Genomic DNA, 13,751 nt, shown 5'->3' on the forward strand with positions numbered 1-13,751 from the left:
TTTCAATTCCATTTTTTATTGATCCCGAGCATTGCTTATTTCGGTGAATATTTGGATATAAACAAAATAAAGCTCTGCGAAAGAAGAAAAAATCATAAATCACATGTAAAAGAGATCAGCTGTTTCAATTTTTCCAATTCCAAAAGTCAAAATACAGCTTCCAAAAAAATACATGATCAACACTTCCAATGCATCCAAACTCCCTTCAATATCATTATACGTATGATGCATGTGCTTCATATGTGTATGCGTAGATTTTTGAACCTGCTAAGAGAGTAATGTTGTTGTAGATGGTGATGATTGTGTCGCACGGAAAGCGTAGAGAGTCAAAAATATATTTTGGAAATTCATTTCGCTTTGGATCTTTGAACGGTACGGTTGAAAATCTGAGTTAACTCCGCGATATCACTTTAAAATAATTCAATTTTCTCTTCAAAAAACTTTTATTTTATTTTATTTTTACCTGACCGGATTTGAATTTTGTTTTAAAAGATTTGATTTTGTTGTCAATTTTAATATCTGTTAAGGAAGTAAATTGGTGAAATTAATCTCGCAAAAGTCATGAGATTTAAGAAAATGTAATATACGCAATTTCACAAACTTAGTTTTTGTTATTATTTGAAACAAAATACAGTGAAAAATCACTTCCGATAGTTAATTAAACTAATAATACTCAACAAATAAAGTTAAATCAGATAGTTCATCATGATGTGCTTAAGTGGATCCAATAAAATCCAAAAATCATGCACTCTATTAATTCTGATAATTTTCGTACTGAAATCGAATTTAATAACCTGTGATATTGTAACAAATTCAACAAATAGTGAGAATCATACAGCACCAATAATTGAGTGTAAAAATAATACTGTTGACGGTGAGGAGGAAGGTTGCATATTGCGAGATCGTCATGTTGTGATAGTGAAGAAAATTGACAACTATTTAAATGAGCCAAGTTCGATGTATAGCTCATATGGTGAACGTCTTAAACATACGTCAATACTTTATGGGCTAGTAAGGTTAGCCCAAGAAAACGAATTGAATCAAAAGTGTTATAATGAAATTATGCAAATTAGAGATGGAATCAATAGAAAAGAAATTTGGGCTATGAAAAGTAAGTTTCAACATCTTATTTCATTTTCATATCTAGATTATTCATGGATTTTGAAATATCCATCCGTGATTTATGCTTTTGCAATAAAAAAACATTTATATGAGTTTTCGAAATACCATGAAAAGTGCAGTTTGATTCGAAAACATCTTAAGATGTTTATTAAAGTGACCTAGAGTAATATGGTAGTCTAGAAAAATGTGGATGGATGAAAAAAAAAATAGAAAATCGTTTAAGGTATTAAAGACCTTTTAGAAATAATTAGATTAAAAATATTTTTTGTAGCTCGAGCAAGGTTAAAATCTAACTTAGGGATGTGTCTTGTGAAAATTTAACTTTCAAATGTGGTTAGACGCTTAATTAGAAAAGCATTTTGCTAATAGATAAAGAGAATGCTTTAATGGTGCAGTAATACCACTGCGGGACCGAACAGCGTTCTCTTTGTCCATTAGGGATTTATGTGAGGTAGAATTCCAAGTGGACAGCAATACGTCATGACTAGTTGTTGTCTAGTTTATATCTACCAGATCGGCACAAATGAAGAAGGCACGAGGATTTTATGCTCCGTCACGGATATATTTATTAGCACCAAATAGAAGTCGCCTTGGTAGGGTAGCCAAATGACCGCTAATTGGTGACTTTAAAGCTCTGTGGCATAGCCTCTGTCATTTGTGCCGCGTTCACTGGTATCGTCGAAATTCAAGTCGAGTGCGATGTATCTCCTAGACCAGTGATGTCCTAACTGACGTGCCATTTTTGGAATTTTTAACTGTATGTCGTGTGCGGTTTCGATCGAGGTTTGCCGTGGTACAAAAGAGTTTAGACAAAACATCTGTAGGCTATACTCGACTATAACCTAAGAACACACTTAACCCGTGTAAACCCTTTAGTAATCAACAAAAACATGATCCAAATTCTAGAAAATGCCCAAAGAAAATATTTCTAGAAATTTTTGGAACTTCCTACATAAGTAATTAAAATTCAACTAATAAATACCAATATTTGATAAACGAATTCATTTCATCAACGTTCACTCATGCACGAAAGATTTAAATAAAAGAATAAAAGTGTTTGATTGAGATCTGCTAAATTATTGCAATCAATTAATTAAATATTTACAAACCTTGCGTTTCCATTAATGCGTTTCCATATGCAAATATTTTCGTTGTCTACCTAAATTGCATAACAATTCGCATATCAACAATTTATTTTATTATTTCTTAAATTATCTCACTTGAGTAAAAAGAAAAGAGATATTATATAAGGCTACTTATGAATAGTACATAAATTCAAATTATTTGTGCAAATTAGATCTTAAACTCCGCATCCAATTAATATTGGCACACTCGACAAAAAAAGGCTTTATTTGCTCAACTCAACTTTCATATTTTATGTCAATTTTACAAATCTTTTTGAAGAATTCAGTTGTCAACTCTTGAGTGCTATTAAATGGAAGCATGTTAAGGGGTCGTTCACTTATTACGTTCAGGAGGGAAGGGGTAGTAAATTCCATGTAAACAGTAAGTTTTTCGATTAGGTTGAAGAAAAGTAAAAGTAACGGTCAAAAAAATTTGAATTTAATCGAATTTTAACGGTCATTTTTTAAAAAGCCACAATTTAAATAGAACAATAGAGGAATTCTGAGAATTTAGTGTTAATTTTTGAAAAAAGTTCATTTTATTGTAACTTAATAAGTGAACGGTCACCAAACAAGCACGAAAATATGTCAATAAGTCTGTCATTGAATGTCAGGTCACGCAAACGGAAATGAATTTTCATGCTATTTAATATTGATGCAGTCTGTAGTTTATGGGAGATAGAAAAGATAGGTCATTCACATCTGTAGATTTGTTTAGTAATAAATTATTATACTATGGACACACTTATCAGCTCCGCATCGACCTAGTTCGGTTGTTTTCATCACCGAAAATATGTTCATTCATGCAGCATCACACGGTCACATATCAAATGTATGTTAATGTGTCTCGTTTCTATTAAAGAAATGCAATCAGTTCCAAAATAACAAAAGAATGCTATTTTTTTACTCATGTAAAGCACAGCAATAAGACATGCATTGTTATTCATAAATTTGGCTCGCGCCACGAAAGATAAAAGAAACAAAACCAAAATTTATGTAAGAGAAATTACATCATTCACAAAAAAAAAATCAGTTTCGATTTTTGCACTTTTTATGTGTGCCACGAAATAATTTTTCGTTGTATTCGGTGAAGCTTTTCTTTCTTTCTTTTCTTCTTTCTCAATGTTTGCATCAACAGAGATTTTTTTGTGTTTTGTTGATTGATTGAATACCGGTAAGTTGCGGAAGCACATGCTCTTCGCTGCAGAGAAATGAATTAAGAAGAAATTATTACCTAATTATGAATGCCCACATAATTAAAAATTGAATTCGCTGTGTGCAGTAACAACTATTTTTGCTCATAGGAGTACGAATTCTTATGAAATATAAGTTAAATTACGTTGAGTATTGGACAATGATTCCGATTGGCAAATAAGTAGAGTATTGATTTAATTAATACATTTCTTAAGACTTACGTCAATTTTCTTGGGGATTTTTTACTTACTTTTTATGTAAATAAAGTAAATTCTTTGATGATGAACAAAATTAAGATGTCTTTTAAGAAGAATTCTCAATGTTGATCTAGAAAACCTGTTAACTTACTTGATCAGTTGCTAAAAGGTAGTGAAACGAATTAACACCGAGCAACTGAAGGGCAATAAAGTTAGTTTTTAATTATGAAATGGTGTTTATTGTTTGAAGTTTGAAAACAGACTAAATATTTTGTCAAAAAGGGTTTGCAACTATGATGTTTAATGTTTACAAATACAAAAGGGTTTACAACTATTAATAGGCGATTTCAATTCAATCTTAGTTTCAAATAAATTCAAATGTTCAATGACCGTTGATATATTTTTAACATCAATTCCCAACTCTGAATTTCACAGCCACTTATAAAGTACCTTTTTCCAAAATACTTGAAAAGACAATCCGGACATTAATACGCTCCCTTTAATGAGATTTCTCAAGATGTCTCGACCTCTGTGTCAACGTTATCTCAAGTATGCTTACAATCGAACCATTCAAAATCCGGAACTGCTGCATATGATTTAACTTAGAAATTATATATTCATGTTCAATTAATTTTGGGCATTTCCATGACTCAGACCAGAAAGCTTCTGTCTTTTTTTATGACAAATTATCACCTTACCTTCATCAAAATCTATTCAATTCTCAAATCACATGGCCATTATGCATATAACATTTGGTTGTCATGCATTCTAATCGATTGTTTGAACATGTATCACTTCACGGTATTTCCCATCTATCTTAAGGCCATGTTAATAGTAAACATCAAATAAGTGTAAAAGAAGATGATAAGTAGGAAATTTCAATGATTCTTATGTGCAAATAGACAAATACAGATTCATTAGAATTTCACGGTAGTGGCTTTTAATGAAATAAACTAGACTAATAGAAATCTATAATTTTAAGCTAAGTCATTATTGACTTTTGAGTAATGGTTAATTCAGATAACACATTAAGCTGAGTCGATGACCTTTGTATGTCGTATGATTAGTGTAAACAAAATAAGCTAGTAACATGACATTAAAATTATGTCAAGTGTTGTGAAATTCGTATCCTTATAAAATTACTGAATGTGTAATTGGAACGTATCGAGGAAATTACATTATTGACAAGAATAATTGTTGAAACTTGACATTATATACCTACTCTGAATATCGATGTCAACACTACAAAAAGAGGATATACTTGAAACTATTTTTGGCCAATTCAATTGAAAGGGTTTGTAAGTCATAAATATTAATTAAATTCACGAATAAGGTTAATAGTTTATTGTTATTAATTTCAAGGAAGTATTACCATGAATTGTTTATTGGCTTCTTAAGATGCTATTGTAGATTTAAATGAAATCAGTATTCGATGAAAACTTTCTTAATTCATCTTTATGATGATGATGCTTGAATTGTAATGTCATGAATTGTGCTGACTTATCATGGATTACTACTTATTGTTTGAGTTTTCCACAAATGACGTTGGTAAAATTGGGATTTTTAAGTTCTTGTTAATCTAACACAGTAGAGGTCAACCTGTGTGCTACCCAAAAATTTTTGGAAATGCCATGTGCAGTTTTGATCGAGGCTTACCATCAAGGAGTGTCACATAAATAAAAGGTTACTCAATAGTCTAACAGAAATGTATTATACTTAATAATGGATTCCGAGCAGCATTCGAACCCACGTCCTACGATTTCCGGTCACATACTCCTACCACTGAATCATTATTTAGGCCATTACAGGAATACCTATTATTCCAACAATTCTACCGCCTAAAAAGCTTCTTTCTTTGTCTGCGGAATTAACCAATTAATGAATCCATAACAATTAAATCTGTAGCAAATTACCTAATTTATGTCTGAGAATTAACTTGATATCCGAGTTCAAAAACCATAACCTCAAAGTCATTAGTTATTTTTTATGAAGTTCAGAAAATGCGGAACTGCTTAGTTCCTCCAAAAGTTATGAATAATAGTAAAATTCCAAGATTAAGGTCAGGATATTCCAAAACAATAGATTTCTATGAAATCAGGCATATACGTCAATGACAAGGCTTTCTCTTAATGATCTTACTAAATATGTCAAAAGCGGCTAAAGTTCAATGATATCATTAAAAGTCATGAAATTTTGGCATAAAGTAAAAAATATTATAATATTTTTAACTTATTACTCATTCTGTTGTAACTGACGTTATTCTTTGGATGATTAGGAACAGTTAATTGGATTATTCCAACTGAAATGTAAGAACTTCTATGCATCACGAGACCATGAATCACAAAAAGAACCAAAGGTTCTTTTTTTTCGAAAGTAAATCAAGAGATTGACGTCAATGGCACTCTTTGCTTGCGCTATAAAATTCGTCATAAGTTGTGAAATTGAATATTTTAGTCACTGTCATTAAAAGTACAACATTATCAATGAAAAGCTTAACAATTAAAGTTTTAATACTGATTATAAAATAAAATAAGCAATTTTAAAAATTCGCAACATTTCGCAATTGCGAAATATTTTATTTTCACAGCTTACTGAGTAAAAACTTTATTGAGTTAAGACTGTAATTATTATTTTGTTGAATGTGCTTATCCAATTTATGATGGGATATAAAAAGATCATGAGATAAGGGTGCATTCCTTTGTTGTGTAATAATTTAATGAGGTTTTGCATTTAGGGATTGCTATGGCTTAATAAAAATAAGACAATAAAGTAGTGCTATTGAGTATATCGACCTTTTTGTAGGTTATTATCATAGACTATTTCAAAAGTATTTCTCGTGCAACACAATGCAGTTGCTATGACATTGCTACGCAACAGTATTGACGACAAGATTTGGATGTTTTCTGTGACAATTGATTTGGTCTATTTTTGACAGTGAAGACTGAAGTTCGCTGAACTTGCAGTTCAGGTTTGCAACTGACCTCATCTGCATAGATCGACAAGAAATGATCTTGTTCAGTGCATACCCATCATAACGGCAACCTTGACTTCGGATAGATGCATGAAACGATAAGCAATCATTGATTAATGCTATGAAAATTATACCTTATTATTTTCAAGATAATGCCTTTATGTACATGATGATAATAATTGTATCAAATTACAGCAATTAATCAACATTATATTGGCATTGCAACAATTCTCCTGTTACAATAGGTTTCTTGAAGACGACTTAGATTATCTACAGCTAGGTCATTATAGACGTCACTTTTTATGCAATCATATTTGAAAGTGATTCTGATTAAATTAGAGTCTGATTTTGGTATTATATGAACAAGCAGCATTAAAGTGCCACTTTTGTGTTGTTCCTGTGTTGCGCAACTTATGTGATGCGGCACATTGATGTGACATGACATGTTACAGGTGTGTCGCGAAACTTTCTCAAAGAACTTAAAAAAAAACTCAAAAATTCGCAATTTTGTAAAAGTTTTATTAGTCTGAATAGTGTCCCTTGACACAATAACTGTTGCCCACCACTGTGTTAATCACATTGAATAACATTTCACTCATCGACATTTGGATACGTCTTCATATTCTAATTATGCAAAAGACATTTTTTTTTTATTAATGCGAAAACTTTCGAAATATTTTTGTGAAAATTTTCTATAGGATATTAGCTATAAAAAAGAAACAAGATGGGTGCCAAGGTGTAATTTCGAAATCAATTTATGAGTTTAGTGACACAGTGATATTTTGAACATAGTTGATGGACTTTTAGATAAAATTTGAATATACATTTGTTTTATAACTTTACGGCCGCAACTTTACCTATCAAAATTGAATTTTGGCCAAGATGACAAATGTATGCCGAATCACTTTAAGGTTGATAGCTTACAAATTCATGTCTGATTAATGATACAAAGGCTTAAAATGTTTTTATGAAATCGCACTCAAATTCTATTCATCATTGTTAATTTAACTTAATAGCACACACGTGTATATGCGTTTTTTGATGGTGATTGGTGACCCCCCTAAAAATAGCATCAAACAAATCATTTTACTATGATAAATGATTGCGTTTATTTTGAGCAAGTTGGGCATGTTCAAAAAATCCAGTTGGATACAACTCCGGCTGATTGTTTACATTTTAATGAATGAATATTTGCCATGAACTTGTTCATGCCTCCAACTACACATCTTCTCAATTTACGTAGTCCCTAACCAAAGAACAATTGTGGGATATAAATAGCATAAAACGTTGGTGCCGATGAATCATGCATGATTTGCACTATAAGAGCTTTACAGTCAGTCAAATTTGTAATATAAATATTTAACCTAAATAAATTCACATCTCATCATTTAATTTATGTCCATATGATGTCCAAAAAAAAGTGAAAGTTCCCAAAATATAAAATTTCCTCTCAGACGATTTACTAGATATAGTTATGATACAGGAAGTATGTTATCACATACACAGTTCATGTCTATTTCATCTATCCAATTATAATTTTTACTTAATTAACATTTGCGCTGTTAAAGTCGTTAAACTGAATAAAATCGTAATTGAGAAGGACCTTTTTTGGGACTAGAAAAGTTGTTGCGTGTATGACTGGTTGACCGTGAAAGAGAAACATGTGAAATGTAGTAAGTACAGACGATCTGACTGCATATAGGTCGTGAAGAACATTAAATGCAATCATGGTATCAGATATAATTTATTTCTCTTGTGCAGGGGTGGGCAACCTTTGTTTTTGTGGCACTCCTTGATGATATGCGCCGACCAGAACCTTACACGGTATAGGGTTTTTTTGGCGACACATTAGTGTGTCGCGGCTTGATATGCGTCGATCAAAACATTAGACAATATACGGTTCATTATTGTGTCGCGGCACACAGGTTACCCACCACTGCTTCATGTGTATGAAGAAAAACTCATTTCTCAATAATTACTATAGCAACCTTGTGAGGATGAAGGAATGCTATAGACAGAATGTCGTGCATATAAAGGCAAGAATTCATTATAAAAGATTTATTTTTTAATTCTTTACAGCCTTGGACTCATCAGGTCACTTCGGATCGGGTTTTCTTCATGGCAATAATCATTGGTTAGGCTCAGAAAAAGGATGTGACTCGTTAACATCGCCCTTACATGTAACATTATCGAATCGATTTGAGCGACTAATGAAGCCCGATTTGATACATGCTGTTGCACCATTCGACATGAACTACCGCATGGTTTATGCAAAGCATTATTCAGCGTGGCAAATTGAAATTAAATTTCATACAGAGAATTTACTCCATATTGGATTATGTTTACCGAAATCGTGTAGTAACAATGAAATTCATAATTTAACTCAAGAGTATTTGAACAGTAGAACACTTGACGCACAAAATCTCTTTGAGTTTGAGAGTGACGTTTTACTTGTCAAAGATTTAGAGCTGAGAGAAAACTTTTTCACCAAAAAAAGTGTCATTTTGTTATGGTAATGCTTTCTTATTTACTTTTATCATGTCTGGATCTTTAATTTTTGTGTATTTTGATATGTCAACAGCATCATAAGCGTCATAATTGTAACAATCGTTTTGTGTGCATGGCATAGAGACGAGAAAATCAACGATGCACTAGATCCAGTCGAAGCAGCACAATGTAACAACTTTTGGGATCAGATTTTGAAGAGCTTTTCAGTACAAAACAATTGGAAGAGTTTGATGGATGATACAATTCCTCCAAATTCAATCAGTGTCATCAATGGAATTAAGTAAGTAATTTGATCTGTTTTTTTTTATGTTAAAACGATATTTACTTGTTTTTGAAGTTTAAATCAACAATTCTTAGTTATTAATAAGTTTAATTAAAGACTCCTTACGGATTTAATTCTATAACAACGATATTTATTCTTCAATGATTAAAAATAGACCAAAGATTGTTATGAAGGAGACTAACAACTATAAAAGGGGAAATCAACTAAGTGTAGTTGAAAATATTATTTGAATATTAAACGACAGTTGACATATTCTCATAAAATGAGTTCTTTTGCAAGTAAAATGTTCCCGCCAAAACTATGTGAATTGGTCATAAATATTAAAACAGTCAAGAAGATGCATCAATAGCATTGAAAAGCGAAAGCATATTAATATTCACAAAAAAAAATCTCTTTCCAGGTCAATATCATGCTTCTTAATTCTGTGCTTTCACATGTTTTGGTTTAGTTTTTACGTAACAAGCAATCCAGGTGTGCTATTTCATTTCTCAGAAAAAGTCGGCTTTCAATGGATTGCGAATGCAGCTCTTATGGTCGATTCATTCTTCTGCATCAGGTAAACAATAATTGTCATGTCCAACAAATTGTATTATTAAGTAATTATTCTGTGTATTATTATCATTAAAAACAGTGGATTCCTTGTCGCATACAATTTCATCAGAAATGATAAGCAAATGGAGGAAGTTAAAAATAATTCACTGATGCAAAATATAAAGCTCTTTGGAAAGCTATTGTTGCATAGATTTATAAGGTAAGTCATTAGTATAATCGCTATTTAAGAGACACAAAAAAAAACAGTATTTCGCAAGTTGAACAATCTCGAACAGTTAAATGGATGTCAAAATCGCTTTTTTTGCCAAATTATGCAAATTGAAATTCGTAATAAGAGAAATAAGAGAGTCATTCATTCTTTTTATTATTTATTTTTTTGAATGATTTAATATCAAAGTTACTTCATATACGAAGAAATGAAATGCGAATCATAAATTTCTTCATGCCGAAATTTGTCCGATTTTGATTTTGCTGTGGTTAATGTTGCAAATAAAAAGAGTAGCTGTTTTGCTACTTAACCGAGTGACACACATGAAGATTGCTCTACTATGGAACTTTAAAGACCCTACTAACCTCTTCATATGGTCGTCCTGATGGGTGCTACATGTGCGTCCATATGGGTGCTGTATATGCATCAATATGGGTGCTACATGTACGTCGTCCATATGGGTGCTACATGTGCGTCAATATGGGTGCAACAGATCATCGATGCAGTGCCGTGCTATAAGCAATGTGCTACCAATATGGGTGCTACATGTGCGTCAATATGGGTGCTTCATGTGCGTCGTCTATATGGGTGCTTCATGTGCGTCAATATACATGCCAAAAACAGGCGGCTTCCATTTGGTGTTAATAAAAGAGGTTAATGAAGCCTCTAAAAATCCGAGGCGCCACCTTTTCCATCTATGTCGCCCGGGTTAAATTCATACCGGTTTCGATGACTGAATGATTAAATGCTGTTAGTCTCTGGGTAGAGTTCATAATAAGTTTAAACATGTGCAACGAAAGTTCAAAATCATCGGAACATTATGAGGCTACCTTGAACGGATAAATGAGCATGAAATATATATATCGCATAATACATATGCTGTCTTGTCTTGTCATTTTTTTTCTCTCTATAGACTTTCTCCCCTATATCTCATGGTTGGCTTACTGACAGAAATATTTACATCATACATTGTGGATGTATCAAAATTTTGGGTACATGAACGAACTGATTTAACATGTCAGCAGTAAGTATTCAACAGTTGATATACATAACCATTAAAATGACATAATTGTAACAATTATCTTCCCACATTTTTTTTATTTTGTGTAGATTTTGGTGGCGCAATATATTTTATATACACAATCTTTATAGTCACGATGAGTTGTGTATGAATTGGACATGGTCAATGGCTTGTGAAATGCAATTCTTCATAATGTTCACTATCATATTATTTATATTTGCAAAGTAAGTTGCTAATCATTTATGTCTATGGATATCTAAGAAATTTTCTGACCAAAAAAATATTTTTTGTTTTTTCTTCATTTACAGAAACAAAAATATTGGAAAAATAACATTCGGCTTGTTTACATTACTCATGCTTATTATCGGCGTAAAGAAGACTTTCAAGTATGGATTTTTGCCAAGCTTTGATGTTCTTGTGTACACAGGAACTGAACTTTACATATCTCCATGGACTCGCATAATGCCATATGCGGTCGGTGTTGGTTGCGGATGGTATTTGAATAAATACAGAAAAACATTCAGCATGTCTGATGTAAGAAAGCGATGATGACCTTGAAAAACATTATTTCTTCTCTTTTTCTCTTCTGTTTTTGTCTTACTTTCGTCTTCATACTTATTTATTTTCTCTTTTTGCTCACAGAAAATGCGAAAATTTATGTTCTTCTTATCATCACTGTTGCTGATTTTGGCGCTTCATGCTACAATTGAGAGGAATATCAGTGTTGAGATTGCATCATTTTGTATTTTAATAGGAAGACCTTTGATCGCTTTGTCTGTTAGCTGGTTTATTATCACAAACGCATGCGGCTATAATTGTAAGATATTAAAATAATTATGACTTGATGTGTTTTCATAATCTTTCTCTTTATACAGGTTGGACTTCAAGACTTTTTTCAGCACGAGTTTTCGTACGATTTAATAAATTAACATATGCCATTTACTTGCTTAATCCACTGGTCATATCAATAGTTTTTGGTAAATTTGACCATGGAACGTTTGTTGATCCTGTGTTGTATACAATTCTAATTATTGGAATTACACTTTTGACTTATGTACTTGCCATTGTGTTTTCACTTCTTTTTGAAATTCCTTTCTATAAACTTTCAAATGAAATTTTAAGAGGATCAAAATCGTCTGGATTAACAACGAAAGGGTTTAAAGCCAAATCAAATTGATTGTTAGAAGATGTCTGGTATTCGGTGTCGACATTTTTAACTTTCTTATCTCTCTTAATTTTAATTTTAATTAAGGAATTTATTTATTGATTGAAAAACAAATTCTGAATTTTTTTTAATGCATCTTAGATTTGTATGTGATTGTTTAGTTATGTAAGATTTTTGGTTAATAAAAGATTGATGACGATACAAAATACACTCTTTTTTTTATTTTCAATTTATTATACAACATAATAGCATTTCAGAATACATAAGATTAATCGTATTTTTTTCCAGTGTTAGTCAATAAAAATTGTATGCTTTTGTTATTTGAATTTATTAAGATGTACCTTTTGTTGTGTTCGTTTAATGCACACTCTAGATGATATTTCGTTGATTAACATCAAGGTTTGCTGCATAAAAAGATACGAAAGCTTTTATTTATATTTTTTTTTTCATTTAACCCAATATTGAAATATGTGTTAATACAAATTCGGCGTCTTGTAAAATTAGTCGAACACAAAAGCTTAATGCATTCAAATCTTTCATTGTAACCACGTGCACTATTGAATTTTCGTATAAATTCATGCGTGTTTATTTATAAAGTGAATTTTACCTCGTTAGTCTCAATTTCATTGCTAAATACTATCCTTTTAATCTTTTGTTATTTTTTAAGACGTTAATTACTTCCTTATTTATTGTTTCCTTCTTGTTTACACACTAATTTCTTTCAAGTTTCTTTAATTACGTCTGATCTTAATTAAAACCAAATTAAAAGAGCATTCGCGCCAATTTTATTTTATGAAGGGTAGTTTACTATGATGAAGTATAAGATTTTATTCAAATAAAAAATTAACGTTACAAATGTTTATTCTACATTGTCTTTCCTTTTCGTATTTACGTCAATTTACGCATATCTTAATCCGATTATAACAATTGATGTATCTTAATTTTATTGATATTATTTAATTGGATGCAGTAAACCTACTTCGTAGCAATAAAATAAAACTTTCATCATTCATCAATGCAATCAATTATAAAATGCTATAAAAGGAGATTAAAAGTGTCATTAACTTCACTTCTTGCGAAACAAGTCTAATGTGGGAAATAAGATGACCTTGAAACTTGCGAATTTTCTTATCTCATTGCACCGTGACACTTGAAAGCATATATGGTATATTTTCTACAATATTCATTCAAGGATAATGTAGATTAAATGGTTAATAACGAAAACAATGAGAATTCCTTTGTGATCAGAGCTGCTATGGAGATATTTTGCATTTAATTCATTTCCTGAATTTATTCTTATGCGGTCAACAACTCTGTAAGTCGAGTCTACTGGAATATTTTTACCGCACCTTAATTTTTGAATTCGGAAATTTGACTCGAAAGATCATGACAATTTCATGTGAAAT

The 13,751-nt window shown here is 31.4% G+C and overlaps 1 protein-coding gene across 1 annotated transcript; it reads left to right on the top strand.

Annotated features, from left to right (window-relative positions):
- Window positions 1–547: 547 nt before the first annotated feature.
- LOC139092888 (nose resistant to fluoxetine protein 6-like) lies at window positions 548–12,531 on the top strand. The gene is made up of 10 exons (XM_070643460.1): window positions 548–1,111; window positions 8,688–9,120; window positions 9,190–9,396; window positions 9,800–9,955; window positions 10,031–10,150; window positions 11,073–11,183; window positions 11,270–11,404; window positions 11,489–11,714; window positions 11,823–11,997; window positions 12,056–12,531. The coding sequence occupies exons 1-10, from the start codon at window positions 706–708 to the stop codon at window positions 12,355–12,357; spliced, it is 2,271 nt and encodes a 756-aa protein (XP_070499561.1). The 5' UTR covers window positions 548–705; the 3' UTR covers window positions 12,358–12,531.
- The last annotated feature ends 1,220 nt before the right edge of the window (window positions 12,532–13,751 follow it).

Source organism: Chironomus tepperi, unplaced genomic scaffold (assembly GCF_022539635.2).
Source record: "Chironomus tepperi strain 1889 unplaced genomic scaffold, CSIRO-AGI_Ctep_v1 contig_309, whole genome shotgun sequence".
Lineage (NCBI taxonomy): Eukaryota > Metazoa > Arthropoda > Insecta > Diptera > Chironomidae > Chironomus > Chironomus tepperi.

Bases quoted from the DNA above. Each gene is read 5' to 3' on its own strand.
- LOC139092888 (XM_070643460.1), top strand. From the start codon at position 706: ATGATGTGCTTAAGTGGATCCAATAAAATCCAAAAATCATGCACTCTA. The intron at 9,956-10,030 runs GTAAACAATAAT...CATTAAAAACAG, and splicing joins GATTCATTCTTCTGCATCAG to TGGATTCCTTGTCGCATACA. The intron at 11,715-11,822 runs GTAAGAAAGCGA...TTTTGCTCACAG, and splicing joins AAACATTCAGCATGTCTGAT to AAAATGCGAAAATTTATGTT.